This window comes from Pseudophryne corroboree, chromosome 4 (genome assembly GCF_028390025.1).
Source record: "Pseudophryne corroboree isolate aPseCor3 chromosome 4, aPseCor3.hap2, whole genome shotgun sequence".
Taxonomy (NCBI): Eukaryota; Metazoa; Chordata; class Amphibia; order Anura; family Myobatrachidae; genus Pseudophryne; species Pseudophryne corroboree.
Genome location: NC_086447.1, coordinates 885,138,136 through 885,152,185, shown reverse-complemented (window position 1 = coordinate 885,152,185; position 14,050 = coordinate 885,138,136). Strand labels below are relative to the sequence as shown.

The following is a 14,050-nucleotide window of genomic DNA, read 5'->3' as shown; positions in this document are numbered from 1 at the left end:
ATATGCTGGTACACTAAGGTTTACTGGCCTGATACAGGACATACATCTCACTAGGAGGTTAACCGTCTTCTTGGCTGGATTCCCCACGTTGTTGATGGCCGTACAGTTGTAATAGCCAGAGTCTTCTGTACGAATGTTCCATAGGGTCAAGTTTCCCCCTTTGCTCATGCTATTGGGTGGCATTGGATTTGGGGAGTGAGACCAGACAGTCTTTGGAGGGGGGTCACCACCGGTAGGTGTGCACTGCATGGTGATGTTATCTCCTGGGTTCACCACCAACGTCTCGTTGACAGACATCTTCAGTGTAGGCGGAGCTAGAAGAGACAAAAGATGGAGACAATAGGCTAGAAGGAATATTCAGACTATGAATTTCAAGCATTCAGTTATAATGAGTACAGGCGAAATTGGGGCATTCTCCCAGGTCTACAGGACATGTAAACCCCATTGTGCACTGTCAGGAACACTGGTTCAGGCCACAAAATGGCTGCCCCTCACACGTGGCAGATCCCCTTTATCCAACAACCAGATGTTCCAACAAAATAAGTGCACAATTTCCATCACTCGGCAACGTACTGTAACTATCGCAGTAATGTATAATGGGTGAAAATTCCTTCATGCACACTTGAAGACACCTACAAACATTAATATGTATGAAAGGAACTGCATGTTTATATACAGTATATATATATATATATATATATATATATACACACAGTATATATATATATATATATATATACAGTATATATATATATATATATATATATACAGTATATATATATATACTGCAGAAAAGTTGATGATGAATAAAACATTTCATTAAAGGGGGTGGGGAAAAACTACAGAAAAACTTTGAGGATAACAGAAGATATATTCTAAACTAAAGTGAGTGACCTGTTATAATTGCATGATACTGTAAGTAATAATAGAGAGAAAAGTACTGTAATAAGGGACTAGAGTGACTGATAATGATATGAGGTAAACTGAACGGAAAGACAGCGAAGGTTGAGGGACTGATAAATGGGGGGATTATAAAACATATATTCTAGATTAGAGAGTGATGGATATACCTGTTATAATAAGTGAGGGATGGGCGAGTGGGGGATTCTAAAACATAGATTTTTTATTAGTCAGTAATACATAGACATGTTATAATTAGGGAGGGATGAGGGGGACTGATAAACAGAGGGGATTATAAAATATATACTGTATAATATTATAATTAGGGAGAGATGAGGACTGATACACAAAGGAGATAATAAGACATCTATTATAAACTGGACAGCAACGAAGACATGTGATATAATTAGGGAGGGATGAGAAGGACTGATAAACAGAGCATATAATAAGATATCCTATATAATAAAAAAGGCTAACTGCTCCCCACCTCTGTTATGTGCACCTATGGCCACTGGAGGCCGCCACATAGACCAAATGAAAATGAAAGTGATCATGCAGGGAGATGTTACAGCCTGCTGACAATTACGTAATAAAAACACTGATCTGACTAATTCACACTTGCTGAATATGGAGAGAGGGTGTTGGAGAGAGAGAGAGTGGGGGTAGGGGTAGGTTTTTGGTGTGGCAGTTGCCACTTATAACAACCTTTCAAAATTGACTGGATTGTCTATCCTTTTGTTTGATTTCCAGTTACGGTTACATTATTCTAACGCTGCTCCTCACCTCTATGGTGCCGCCGGCAGCCACTGGAGAGACAAGGACACACACCCCCTGTGTACATTGCACCCTCCACCATATACTGTCCCTATATACACACTGCACTATCATACCTCTCCATATAGTGCTCCCTATATACAGGGCACATACCCCTCCTCCCTATAGATTGTAAGCTTGCGAGCAGGGCCTTCCTACCTCTGTCTGTCTGTTTTTACCCAGTTTTGTTCTATAACTGTTGTTCTAATTGTAAAGCGCAACGGAATATGCTGCGCTATATAAGAAACTGTTAATAAATAAAATAATAAATAAATAAATATACCACATACACTGCACCCACTACTCCATATACTGTGCTGCAACCCCAGGTTACTTGCCATCCCGAGACACAGCAACAAGTAGAAGCAGTAACCAGGAAACGGATGTAGGAACCACAAGATGATCCCGCAGGAATCAGAATGGTGGCACCGGGGTGAGACCCTGTATCGGGTAGGCAGTGCGGTGACCAATAGGAGGAGAGGTCGGCGCTGTGGCTGCAGATGATGCAGGTGAGGAGGAGGCAGATAATTAGCTCAACTGCTTTATATATATTGTGCGCCATAGGGGGGGGGGGTCCTGTGCTTGCCCCCCCCCCCCTCCCCCCGCACAGGCCATGCCCAGACCCCTCTGGCCAGCTGCTGGTGGCTACTGGTGTCCTCTACCCCCAGATTGGGCAAGAGCTGCGCGGGGACTGGTGAGCTTACACGTGCCAGTACTGGTGTATATAGTGCGTGCCAGTACTGGTGTATATAGTGCAACATCATTGTAGCCTGCCCATTACAGATATACAGCATCTATATATATATAAAAGGCTTTCGCTACACCCTGAACATGACAGAGCCCCAGCTCCCAGCTGCAGGACTTCTAGAAACCGGGCAGCTCCTGTGTGAGTAGCAACCTTCCCCCTCTATACCGGCCCCGGTGTCCGTCATTTTGACGGGCTTTGAAATAGCATATTATATAAGGTTATAATTAGTGAGGCACGGATGGACTGATAAGTGGAGGATTATAAAACATATCTTCTGTACTGGACAGTAATGGAGAGACCTGTTATAAATGTGGAGGGATAGGGGGTGAATGATCACCAGAGGGCATAATAGGACATATATTCTGTACTAAACAGTAATGGAGAGACCTTGGAGACAAGTGCATAAAGTTACCTGACTTATAATGTCGCTCATGTGATTTTTCCTACTTTGCTTTTCAGTTCAGCTGCTGCACTCTCTTCCCCCTTATCCATTATACTCTTGAATGTAATTCTCTTCCATTATGTCCCTCTCTAAAATGCATGTAACCCTTTTATCCCCTCTACCTGCCTAGTCCAGGCCATTTGCTGCCGCGGAAGCTTATGGAGTTATTTAAGAAAGTTTTCTGTTTGTTGAGTCCTTATATTTTTTATTTATTATAATATGATCTCTTGGACTTCGTTAGACATGAGCTAACCCCCCACATCGCACACAGGGGGTTATTCAGCTATGTAAAACCTTGGCTGGGACTTTATTTCCATCCAAGGCTTAGTAAATGGATCCCTAATCTGCACAATTCTCAGTATCTGTATGTGTTCTGCAGGCACAGTACTGATTACCTTGCTTTGTAGGGTGGATGACTTTGCCAGCATCAGTCCTTACCCTGCCTGCAACTGTACCGCACGTCTTATTGTATAATTTCTTCTTTAAGACGATAGTATTTATTATGATCTGATAAAGCAGTCAGGTTATGTGTATGGGCGTAAGGTTATTAAGTCTGGGCATGAGGTATATTAATCAACCTGCCCAATTGGTGTTGGAAATTGAATTCTAACAATGCGGCTGATTGTCTGCGCTCATTACAGAAACAGAGAAAAATCTATACTAGCAAACTTTCCTTTTTAAACTGTGAAGTAAAAGAGCTGTGACACATCCATTCCGATCACACTCCTCTCTCTAGAGTCTTAGCTGTTTGTGCTGTTATTCTGAAAGCTGCTCTCCTGCTGCCTGCGACCACAGCCTGCCTGTCCTCAGTGCCTTCTGCCATATTTTACATATTGGCAACTACGGATGGCCATCAACCATTGATGATTCAAAATCATCGTTGGTCTACAGTATGTCCGATGTCTGACATTGATGGGGGGAACCAAATATTTTTCAGCCATTGATGGTACAGAACCATCCAATGCTCAAGTGCCGGGACATGGAGCCCCCCTCGCTGACACTCGCAAAGCCTCAACCCCTAGGCTGAGGGCCAAACAGTGAAAGAAGAGGGATGGCCATCAGTGGGTGAAACCATTGATGGTTTTTCATGGCACAGTTTGTTACCGTTGATGACCACTCACAGCTTCACCATCGATGGTGAGCACACTAATGGCCATTCCTATTGGCAAAGCATCATAGGTGCTTACCTAGTGACCAGCGAAGGCGCCAAGGATGCAATATCGCCTATGATGCAACAGTCCAGGAAATATGGACTTATGCATTTCCTGTGTGTTATGTACCCAGCGGAAGTTCAGCTCGGAACTGGACTGTAGAGCAGGAGATGCTACAATTTTCTCCCCTGTGGCCGTCCATTTCCTACCCCTGCCCACCTAGAGCTATAACAGCATTCCATTACCCCCTTCCTGATCGGGGGTAGGGGCTATAGGGCTAGGAGTCTCTGAGTGGCTTATAATGAAATGGACAATGTGGCAATAGGCAGGGTTACTCTGGACTGTCTGGAAATCATGGACATAAATCAGGAATCTAGAGTCTTAGTAATCCAGGATGGACCATGTCCACAAATTATGTAAAAAAAAAAAAAAAAAAAAGTGTATATATATATATATATATATATATATATATATATATATACATATTTCAATCACAGTCTTGCACGGATCAGATCTGGATTGTACCCTTGTCTGTGTGGCATAAAGAGTAGCATCTGAAGGAGGGGTCTGATGGCATATAACGGGGCATGTGGAATAGGCAGATGGCATATAAGCTAGAGATGAACGGATTCGGTTTTACTCGGTTCTCAAAACCGAATCTTATTGGCTATCCAAAACACGTGACATCCGTGAGCCAATAAGATTCGGTTTTGAGAACCGAGTAAAACCGAGTAAAACCGAATCCGCTCATATAAGCTACAAAAAATTTGCTTGATTTATATATAAGTGGGAGTATATCCACAAATCGTGCGCCATAAATCTATTTTCCTTTCTTTATTAGGGCTCCATTCATGATTCCTTAAAGTAGTGTGGCTGAGCCTGCAAGGACATCCCCGGACCGCTGCCACGCCTCCTCCCAGCGTCTGTAAGGACCGATGGTGAGTGCCCACCTGCTGGTACTTAGGGTGGGGTCTTTGGTTAGTCCATGGGGGGAGGGTGTCTCTATGGACAATCCATCGGGTGGGGTGAACTTTGGTGTTTGTGAGTAGTGCACAGGATGAGGGGGGGTGGCAGTTTAAGCGGTCAGCCAGGGGGGCCCCTTGTGGGTTGTGCTGAGGGACCCCCATTGGTATAGCTACGCCTCTGGAAGGCGGTCCAGGTTGTGAGGATGGATATGTTAGTAAAAAGCATCGGAATCAGCAGTGGTGATGATAGCTGTTTTTTGGTACATACGTCTCCGCAACTGAGCAATATTGAAAGCCTCCGGTAATATGGTATATGATGATGCCTGTATACCTGTATTTGTGAATATAGGGGGTCATTCCGAGTTGTTCACTCGCAAGCGGATTTTAGCAGATTTGCTCATGCTAAGCCGCCGCCTACTGGGAGTGAATCTTAGCATCTTAAAATTGCGAACAATGTATTCGCAATATTGCGAATAGACACTTCTTAGCAGTTTCTGAGTAGCTCCAGACTTACTCGGCAACTGCGATCAGTTCAGTGCTTGTCGTTCCTGGTTTGACGTCACAAACACACCCAGCGTTCGCCCAGACACTCCTCCGTTTCTCCGGCCACTCCTGCGTTTTTTCCGGAAACGGTAGCGTTTTTTCCCACACGCCCATAAAACGGCCTGTTTCCGCCCAGTAACACCCATTTCCTGTCAATCACATTACGATCGCCAGAACGATGAAAAAGCCGTGAGTAAAATTCCTAACTGCATAGCAAATTTACTTGGCGCAGTCGCAGTGCGGACTGACAATGCTAAATTCCTTTGTCGTATAAACAACCCTTTATGAAGCTAAGAACACTGTACGCTGTTTGCTCAAGAAGTACCGTAATGGTACGCTATTGGCGTAGCGATCGCTCAGCCGTAGGCGAGACGCTCAAGCGTCACGTTCGCTCACGGCCCAGTGATCACAGGACACGTTATTGGCTATGTCTAGGGGAATGATTCGCTATGGCGTAGCATACGCTCGAGACCACGAGGAGGTCACCAGCGGCGCAGACGCTCACAACGCTATACCTTTATGTTAAAACCTTATACCAATGAAATACACTGAATACCTTAATGTGAGTACAGGGTGTAAGTGCAACCTTGTGTAACCTGACTATCTACAAAGCTGCTTGAGCGTCACCGACGCTCAAATGAACACTTATCACTATAGAAAATACACAGATGCTGGTTTAGGTTCCAAGGCCTATTAACTGTATTATATCTAATATACTTGTAAAAGGGGATAACAGTACAAATGATACACTACAATATAACAAAGACTTCCTAACCACAGAACTAAACAATAAATACAAAAAGACAATACTACACTGACCTAAATGCAATACAATACTATAAGAGATATAAGAGATATAAGAGATATAAGAGATATAAGAGATATAAGAGATATAAGAGAAAAGAGGAGAGAGAGAGAGAGAGAGAGAGAGAGAGAGAGAGAGACGGAGAGAGATGAGAGAAATTGGCTCACAGTAAGACAATGATAACATTAAATAAGAGACAACATGGTTGCAGATAAAACTACACATGTGAGAGACAATCGCTGCGCAGTTAGTCAATGCTGAATACAGCATGGGATGGAAGCTAGACTCCATTTTGAGAAACCTCCACTTGATTCCAAAGACCACACCACATGGCTGAAAGGGGGAGGGGAAGACATCCAGCAGCAGCCATTTTAGATTTGCAGGTCCAAACACATGGCACTCTATACTAAACCACAATCACATAGCAGAAAACACAAGACTCCATTTTCTTCCAAAATGTCCAAGCCTCAAAACAATGCATATGTTCTGATTTTACAATTCCAAACCATCTAAAACACCTTTCACAATGTAATCCAACTTCCTAGAACCATCTCATAATTTCACATCCCAAACAACTTCAGTATCTCAATAACCAGAGCATATTCATCACAAGACCAGATCACAATGTAATTAACACAAACGTAACTGCATGGTGGTATTTATGATTAACAGGATATATATATTATAACTAACCAGCACAATCTATTTTAAATCTCCATTGGCAAACAAATACCACAAATATTATGCTACAGATTGTATACTGTTCCAATTTATCACAGACTTCACAGAGTATCCACAAACACCCAACAATCACACAACCAAGTTACAATATCCTATTTAAACCAGAAAGCAATCCGTCTGTTTCCTTATCTAGCCATGTGAAGTTCAATACTTAGCCTTTAGTTTGGAAGATGTCCTGGGGATTCAGCCGCCATGCTGCTTGGTGCCAGGTAGCTGTGTGTGTGTGTGAGTGTAGCTACATTACATCTGTTCTCTGAGGCCACACCTGACCACTACCTTCCTGTTTGACCAGTACCTGGGGGAGGGGTCTTTCTTTCTCCTTTGTATTGAGTCACCATTCTCTTTGTATATGCTAATCAGGTTCAGCCCTGAAAACTTAGTAAAATGTTGTCTTGAGCATCATATTGTTCTAACAATATGATCTTAGCTTTTATACATATAATCATATCTATCCGCTGCAATGTCCCACAACAACACAACAGGCCTCAAACTAACCCACACCTGATTCTACTTGCTTCAATACCAAACATGATGTGTTTATCTGGTTCGGTTCGAATGATACACATCCATGACATTAATTCATTAGCCAATTCTAAATCTCCTTGGTGTCTGGTGCTGTTCATTATTATAACCATGTACTGTATGAAACAAGTGCCGAATCCATCTCTGTGCCATGTCCGAGCAAATGCGTGTGTTTCCATATATTGCTGTGCTCGCTGCGCATATTTGCAAGTATAGCGACTTATATGTGTGCAGTTTATATGGTCTCTCTATGTAATATTTTTGACTTTGACAGTCCACCCTTTGGCAGTCACCAATAACTGCCACTTCCTAAAACATTTCAAAAAGAGAAAAATATATGTCAGGGGTTAATACATTTCAATGGTTGGGTAAGGGAGGAGAGAGGAGAAGGTGTGAAGAGGGTATGACCTAGTGAGATAGCAGAAGCATGTGTGTATGAATCCATGTTTGGGGGGTCATGTATCATCGTGCCGTACATCAAGCTTCGAGGTATTGCGAAGTATACATTTGAATTCCTTCTTATCCCGTACTAAGGGTCTGTGGATGGGCTGTCAAACTTTACCGAGCTCATTTCGGCTGTGGTTGTAACAAAATGGGGGAGCACATTTTAGTTGATGATACATGAATGGGGGAGGTATGTGGTTGCTGATATCTGTGCCTGTATTCCCTATCGACTATGTGTGTCATTACCTGAGGGTTGTAGAGATGAAGATAAAGAACACTTATGGAAAATGCAATGATATTCTATGTCAGGGAAATGTACATCTGTCGTCGAAGTTGTTTTCGGTGTCTGTTGAGAGTCGTCTTCTTTGCGCTGTATTGCTCCTTAGGCATGAGCAAATAGCTTTGTCTGAGCCATCAGATTTACAAAAATGTTGGGCTAGCGTGAGTTTAAAGATACTAGGGAAACTGGGGATCTATGGCAAAGTTCATCAAGTGTCCATATTTAAAGTTGTCAAATCTTCTTCTTTGGTCAATCCGTTGTCTGTATACATCTCGTCTCGTCAGCTTCCTCGTCCAAGGGGGTCTTTGTATCTTGGAGAAAAGCAGAAAAACAGGTGAAAGAAACGGACCGTATAATCGCATTTTCATCACATTCTGGTTTCTATCATTGGGTCATAAATCAAATCCAGGTTAATTACAGTTTCCTCACTCCTCAAGCTCATCACTTTTGTACTTTGTTTGCACCTCATTAAAGCCTGCCCGCATCTAAATATCAATCCAATCGATATAATGACACCCAAGATACATAGTAGAAACTTTCCAACATCCATTATGACTCCTTGAGCCCAGTCTCCCAAACCGGAGAACCAATTTCGCGGGTTCAACCATGACACCCAACCAGTCAGCTCATTACCTACAGCAGCAAGGGTGGGATTGTGTTTTCGACGAAATTCCCACTTTAATTGCAGAATATCATCCATCTTTTGGTCTATGACCTCTACCGGATCCTCGGTGCTATTCGTGATATACGTGCAACACTTTATGCCGTACTGTGTTGCCAATGTAACACAATATCCGCCTGTTACTGCTGTAAGATAATTAAGAACCATCCTATGCTGAACTAGTTCTGTTTTATAAGCTTGAAGTTCTCTTCCAGTGTATCTAAACGTGTCATCATACATTTCAGTGATATTATCTAACAAATTGGCGAGTGCGGAAATGTATCTATAATTCATCACTCCCCGAGCGGTACGAGTGAAATCTAACGCTACCAGAACCTGAATCCCGGTGGATTCATGGATAAGATCAGAGGCCGGATGCTCTAACCTTTCTGACAGTTGTCTTTTAACTCGGTGCTCGTAATGAGTGTGAGTATAAGGAGCTTGGGCACCACGGTGTATGTCCTTCATTTTGTCATGTGTAACAGTCATCACTTCAGGCAATACTTTTCCAATACAACACAACCCTTCAGAGTTTGGGGCAAGCCGCTCATACGCCTTTCTCCCGCATATGAAATATGCGTCATCGGGGAGAACATAAGGGACGGAGAAGGACATGACCATGTTACAAACCTTCCAGGTGAAATCTCCTGACCCTAATTCTTCCATCTGCTTAATACACGTATCAGTTTGTACGATATGTGCACAGTATCCTGGTGATACCTCTCCAACTCTAGTAATCCTATTCCCTAAGGTATATCGATACCGGAAAGATTTTCCTCTACTGGCTATGTGGCGTACGAGCTCTGTATCTGTAGGCATTCTATCTGCTCTGTGTGAAAAGGTCATGGTAAGGTTGCTCCATGACACTTCCCAATTTCCCGGTTTTCTGGGATTGGAGATGTTAAAACATAAGAGGGACCTATCCACATGGTATTGGTGGAGCTTCAAACTAGGAGGGCTGGAGATGTTAAACCTCCGGTCCACCGGTCTCCCACCACTTAGCTCAAGTACCTCCCCTAACGTTAAAGGAAATGGTACTAGCCCTGATTTGCTGTGTCCCTGAGGTACTTGAGAGCATACCCAACAATCTGTTTGGTTTAACACGTTACCCACTAAGGAGTGATAGTCACTCAATGGATGCCGGTCTATATGGATATTAAAACTAGATTGGCATTTCTTTATGCATCCATCTTCAACCAGATTATCACAGAGCCTACAGATACAATTTTCTTCAGCTAACAATCCATCACAGTTGTTTACAAATAACATGGTTGTTAGATCGTGCCCGGTACTCGCCTTTGCTTGGTGATTGGGTTGCTATTGGAAATTTACACCTCCGTCTCAGTCATCAGGACCTTTCTGGATCCTTTCTCGACCTCACTGGTACTCTCACCGAAACAGACTGCTCTGGTCAACATCATGGTTAACGGGAAAAATCCATATCACAGTCTCTTGGGGCAAGTCCATCTTACAGGAGGAGAAAAGAAGAAATTTGTAAATGGGGTATAAGAAAATCAGTTTGAGGGGGAGAGAACTCGTTACGATAATAAGTTCTCTCGTCTTGTTGTTCTTCTTGTTCTGCTGTCCTCTCAAAGGTGTTGTCTCTCAGTCTTCAAAAACGATCATTCTGGTGATGCAATATTCCTTCCTAACCGACGATCTTTCTGTAAGGAGCAAAAATCTGGCATTACCATTGGTCCAACTGAGGGGTGACATACCATCTTTAAATCATGGAAACATGAGTGGGAAGAGAGAGACAACAAAAAAAAACAAAAGAGATAGAGAACAATTCATGTGCATATATACATTACCTAACTCGACAATAACCATCAATAAGAAAAGAGAAACAAAGCATTTTTAAACATTGTCAACATTAAGAAAACATTGTCAGACTATTTGGCTGTCATATCTATGTGTCTACTGGTCTCCTTGAGCAGTCCCTCCCCACCAGCACCTGCATTACTCCACTGTCTGTATCTGGCCAGAAATACATTGTGGCGGAGGTCATGCTGGGGTTTGGTAGACTTCTGCAAGGACCAAGTGGATATGCAATGTGTGAATTCTTACCACTACTAGTCAGAGATGGGGATAGAGAGAGGGAGAGAAAAACATTTTTCACAAATACATTTACAACTTTTCACCTGGTCATTCCTGTGTCTTTAGTGAATGACCTCCCACTTCATTAACCGTTACTTCAGGCTTGCCTCCATTCCTAATAATCACCTTTCCTGCCTATGTGATCCTTGATTATAATGGTGTGTATTGTAATTTTGCTCATTTCTTGGTCTAGGGGGTCTAACTTTATGTGGGTTGTTGCAGTTACTGGCATAATGCCCTTCTCTTTTGCACAGATCACAAATCCTTAAGTTCCTCCATGTGCCAATGGCCTGGGGTTTTGGTTGATTTGATGCCTCCTCAAACGCTCGGATGTTCATCATCATCAACCGCTTTCCCTGTACCTACCTGATTCCTTGGATACCATGATTATGTCGTTGTCTAGGGGGTTGGTATGCCTTCTGTGAATCTTTGATCATACAGTTAGATCTTTCCTAGGATCTGGGTAATCAGACATGATTGATCTCAATTCTGTCCGGGACCAGGGATGGCGCATTGCACTGTCCTTGACGGGAATGGTTCCCTGATCATCAGTCTTCCCATTGGGGACTGTGATCACCCTGACAGGACTAAACTCAATCACATCACCTTGTTTTGGTCTTATAATATGGGGTACATTTGTTTGTGCGTGATATAAAACATTGTACGTACCTGTGGACACGACCTCACCTGACCCTCCGTTAGGGGGTTTGATTATTGCCTTTACCAATTTGGTCGCGTCCACCTGGATGTCTTGTAGGATGGCTTCTTTAAGAGGTGCCGACATCGTTCTGGGCTCACTTTCTTGTTGGTAATCCTGAGGGAAGTTTAACATGGGGTGCGACTTGCACAGGTTAACATTTGTAATTTTTTTACACTTTCATTTTCATAAACATTATTACATTTAACACTTTCATTCTTAATACAGTTACTAAGTGCATTTTTATCGTACAACATTGTGCCATTTCTCTGCAACCATAATCCTCTTCAATGCCATGTCTCTCCTCTCAAGATGTATGGTGGAGGAGGAGCTGTGGCAATCAACTTCCTGACTGCCCCAGATCCTGCCGCCAGAGCCAAACCTCTCTGTATCTCACCTTCCTGGTGCCATAACTGTAAATATTCATAATGTTTATTTTGTCTCTTCGTTGGTTCAACGAGACTTATCCTCCTCCTTAAATTTTTTTGTAACACTACTGGACTGAAGCTACCTATTCTTGGGAATTTGTCCCTGTCTTGTACAGTCATTCTCTCCCATTCATCACATAAAACTTCAGCGTGATTTCCATATTTCTTACACATCACATATCGTGCCGACCCGATGGATCGGTTCTCTGAATCAACCCGAACCGAGGTTGATCGCCCCCTACCTGAACAAATGGCCCCCATAATCTGCAGGCGTTGCCTATTCCTCCTTGAATATCAAGGCTTTCAGCGAACCCTTACAAACAAACCAAGATGTCCTTGGGCAGGCCGGCGGTGGTGGTTTATCAAGTACCCCACTTACTTCTCGCCCACGTTGGCCTGTGCTGCAATCACTGTAGCCAGAGCTGCTGGACCCAACCTAGGGCCCCTGTGAACCTTTAGTTTACTGGAACATATGAGGGTTACCCGCAGGACACTTACTCTTTCCAGTAAAGTTGGGGTTGTTAGATAGTTCCTGAGTGACCAGCGAACTTCCCTTCCAAAAATAAAAAATTACACAAATCACGTCAGAATGTACAGATAGCGTTTGTGACCACTTTACTCTAATGGTATTAGGTCAGATTACTAACTACTGCACACAATAACGTGCGGTCCAATCGTTCAGTATACGAGCACTACTTGTCATGTACTGAAAGATCAATGGAATCTATGTTTCCGGCTGCGATTCCTTCAGCCAGAGCTTGTATGGCCTATATGGGTTCTGCACCAACACCCCAGGCGTTGTGCCACTGGACTTTTATAGCGGACCTTTTACCTTACGACCTCCTGGTCTTGCTACCTTATGACCTCCTGGTCTTGTTACCTTATGATCCGCTATACTCTAATGCTCAAATATTATTTAACCAGGGATGCCTCCCTGGCCACCGTATATGTCACTTACACGTATGTCCCTTGACGAGTACCCGGCTTTCCTTTTGGTTCCACCTTAAAGTTATATAAACTTTTGTATACAAAACACACTCACTCAACACATGTACACTTTTGTTTCTATATCTATTTCTGCGCAGAAATTTGTCTTTAGCCCAACAGTGTTACCAATTAGGAGCAGGATCTGTTAAACTAAATTTCAGATTTTCTAAAAATAGATTTGCGTTATTTACCGCTTCGCGTTATCTACCGCTGTGCGTTACTTATCGCCTTTGCGTTACTTCACTTTATCACAACTTGAGCTACGTGGGCGTAACCGGACGCTACGTTGCGTAATGAACGCTGCATGCGTCTGCCTTTTGGATTGCGTACGCTAGTCTTTGTTAGCGACACGTGTACGCAATGCAAAGGATCCACCGTAACACAATATATTTATTTATCAATGTAGGTGATCCCTGATCATCTACCGCAATCCACACTGACTGCCTTGTATCTCAGACAAACCGTGTGTTTGTTCTATACTTTAACTATCACCTCTACTATGAAATAACAGCAAATCTCTTTTTAGCACTTTCTATCAACTATAAAATTGGCAAACAGGAATGTGAGATGTGAAACTTACACAGATGAAAATGCAATTCTAAATTTAATCTAATAACATACATTGATGTAAGCACACGCATATGAAATTACATATAAGTACCAATCACTATTACTTATGATTGACTATGATATAGATTAAATAAATGCATAAAAAAAAAAAAACCTCATTAAATGATGATTTCTTTTTGACAGTGGATGGCTGATTGTTTCCTGAGTCAACTGAAAACCAGCCGCTCAGAAAAAAAAAAAATTTTTTTTTTGACCT

The 14,050-nt window shown here is 42.7% G+C and overlaps 1 protein-coding gene across 1 annotated transcript in view; it reads right to left on the bottom strand.

Moving 5' to 3' along the window:
- MDGA1 (MAM domain containing glycosylphosphatidylinositol anchor 1) overlaps positions 1 to 14,050 on the bottom strand; it is a 567,923-nt gene that overhangs the window by 195,570 nt on the left and 358,303 nt on the right. The window contains 1 exon segment of the mRNA XM_063918866.1: positions 45 to 314. Within this exon segment, the coding sequence (XP_063774936.1) occupies positions 45 to 314 (270 nt within the window).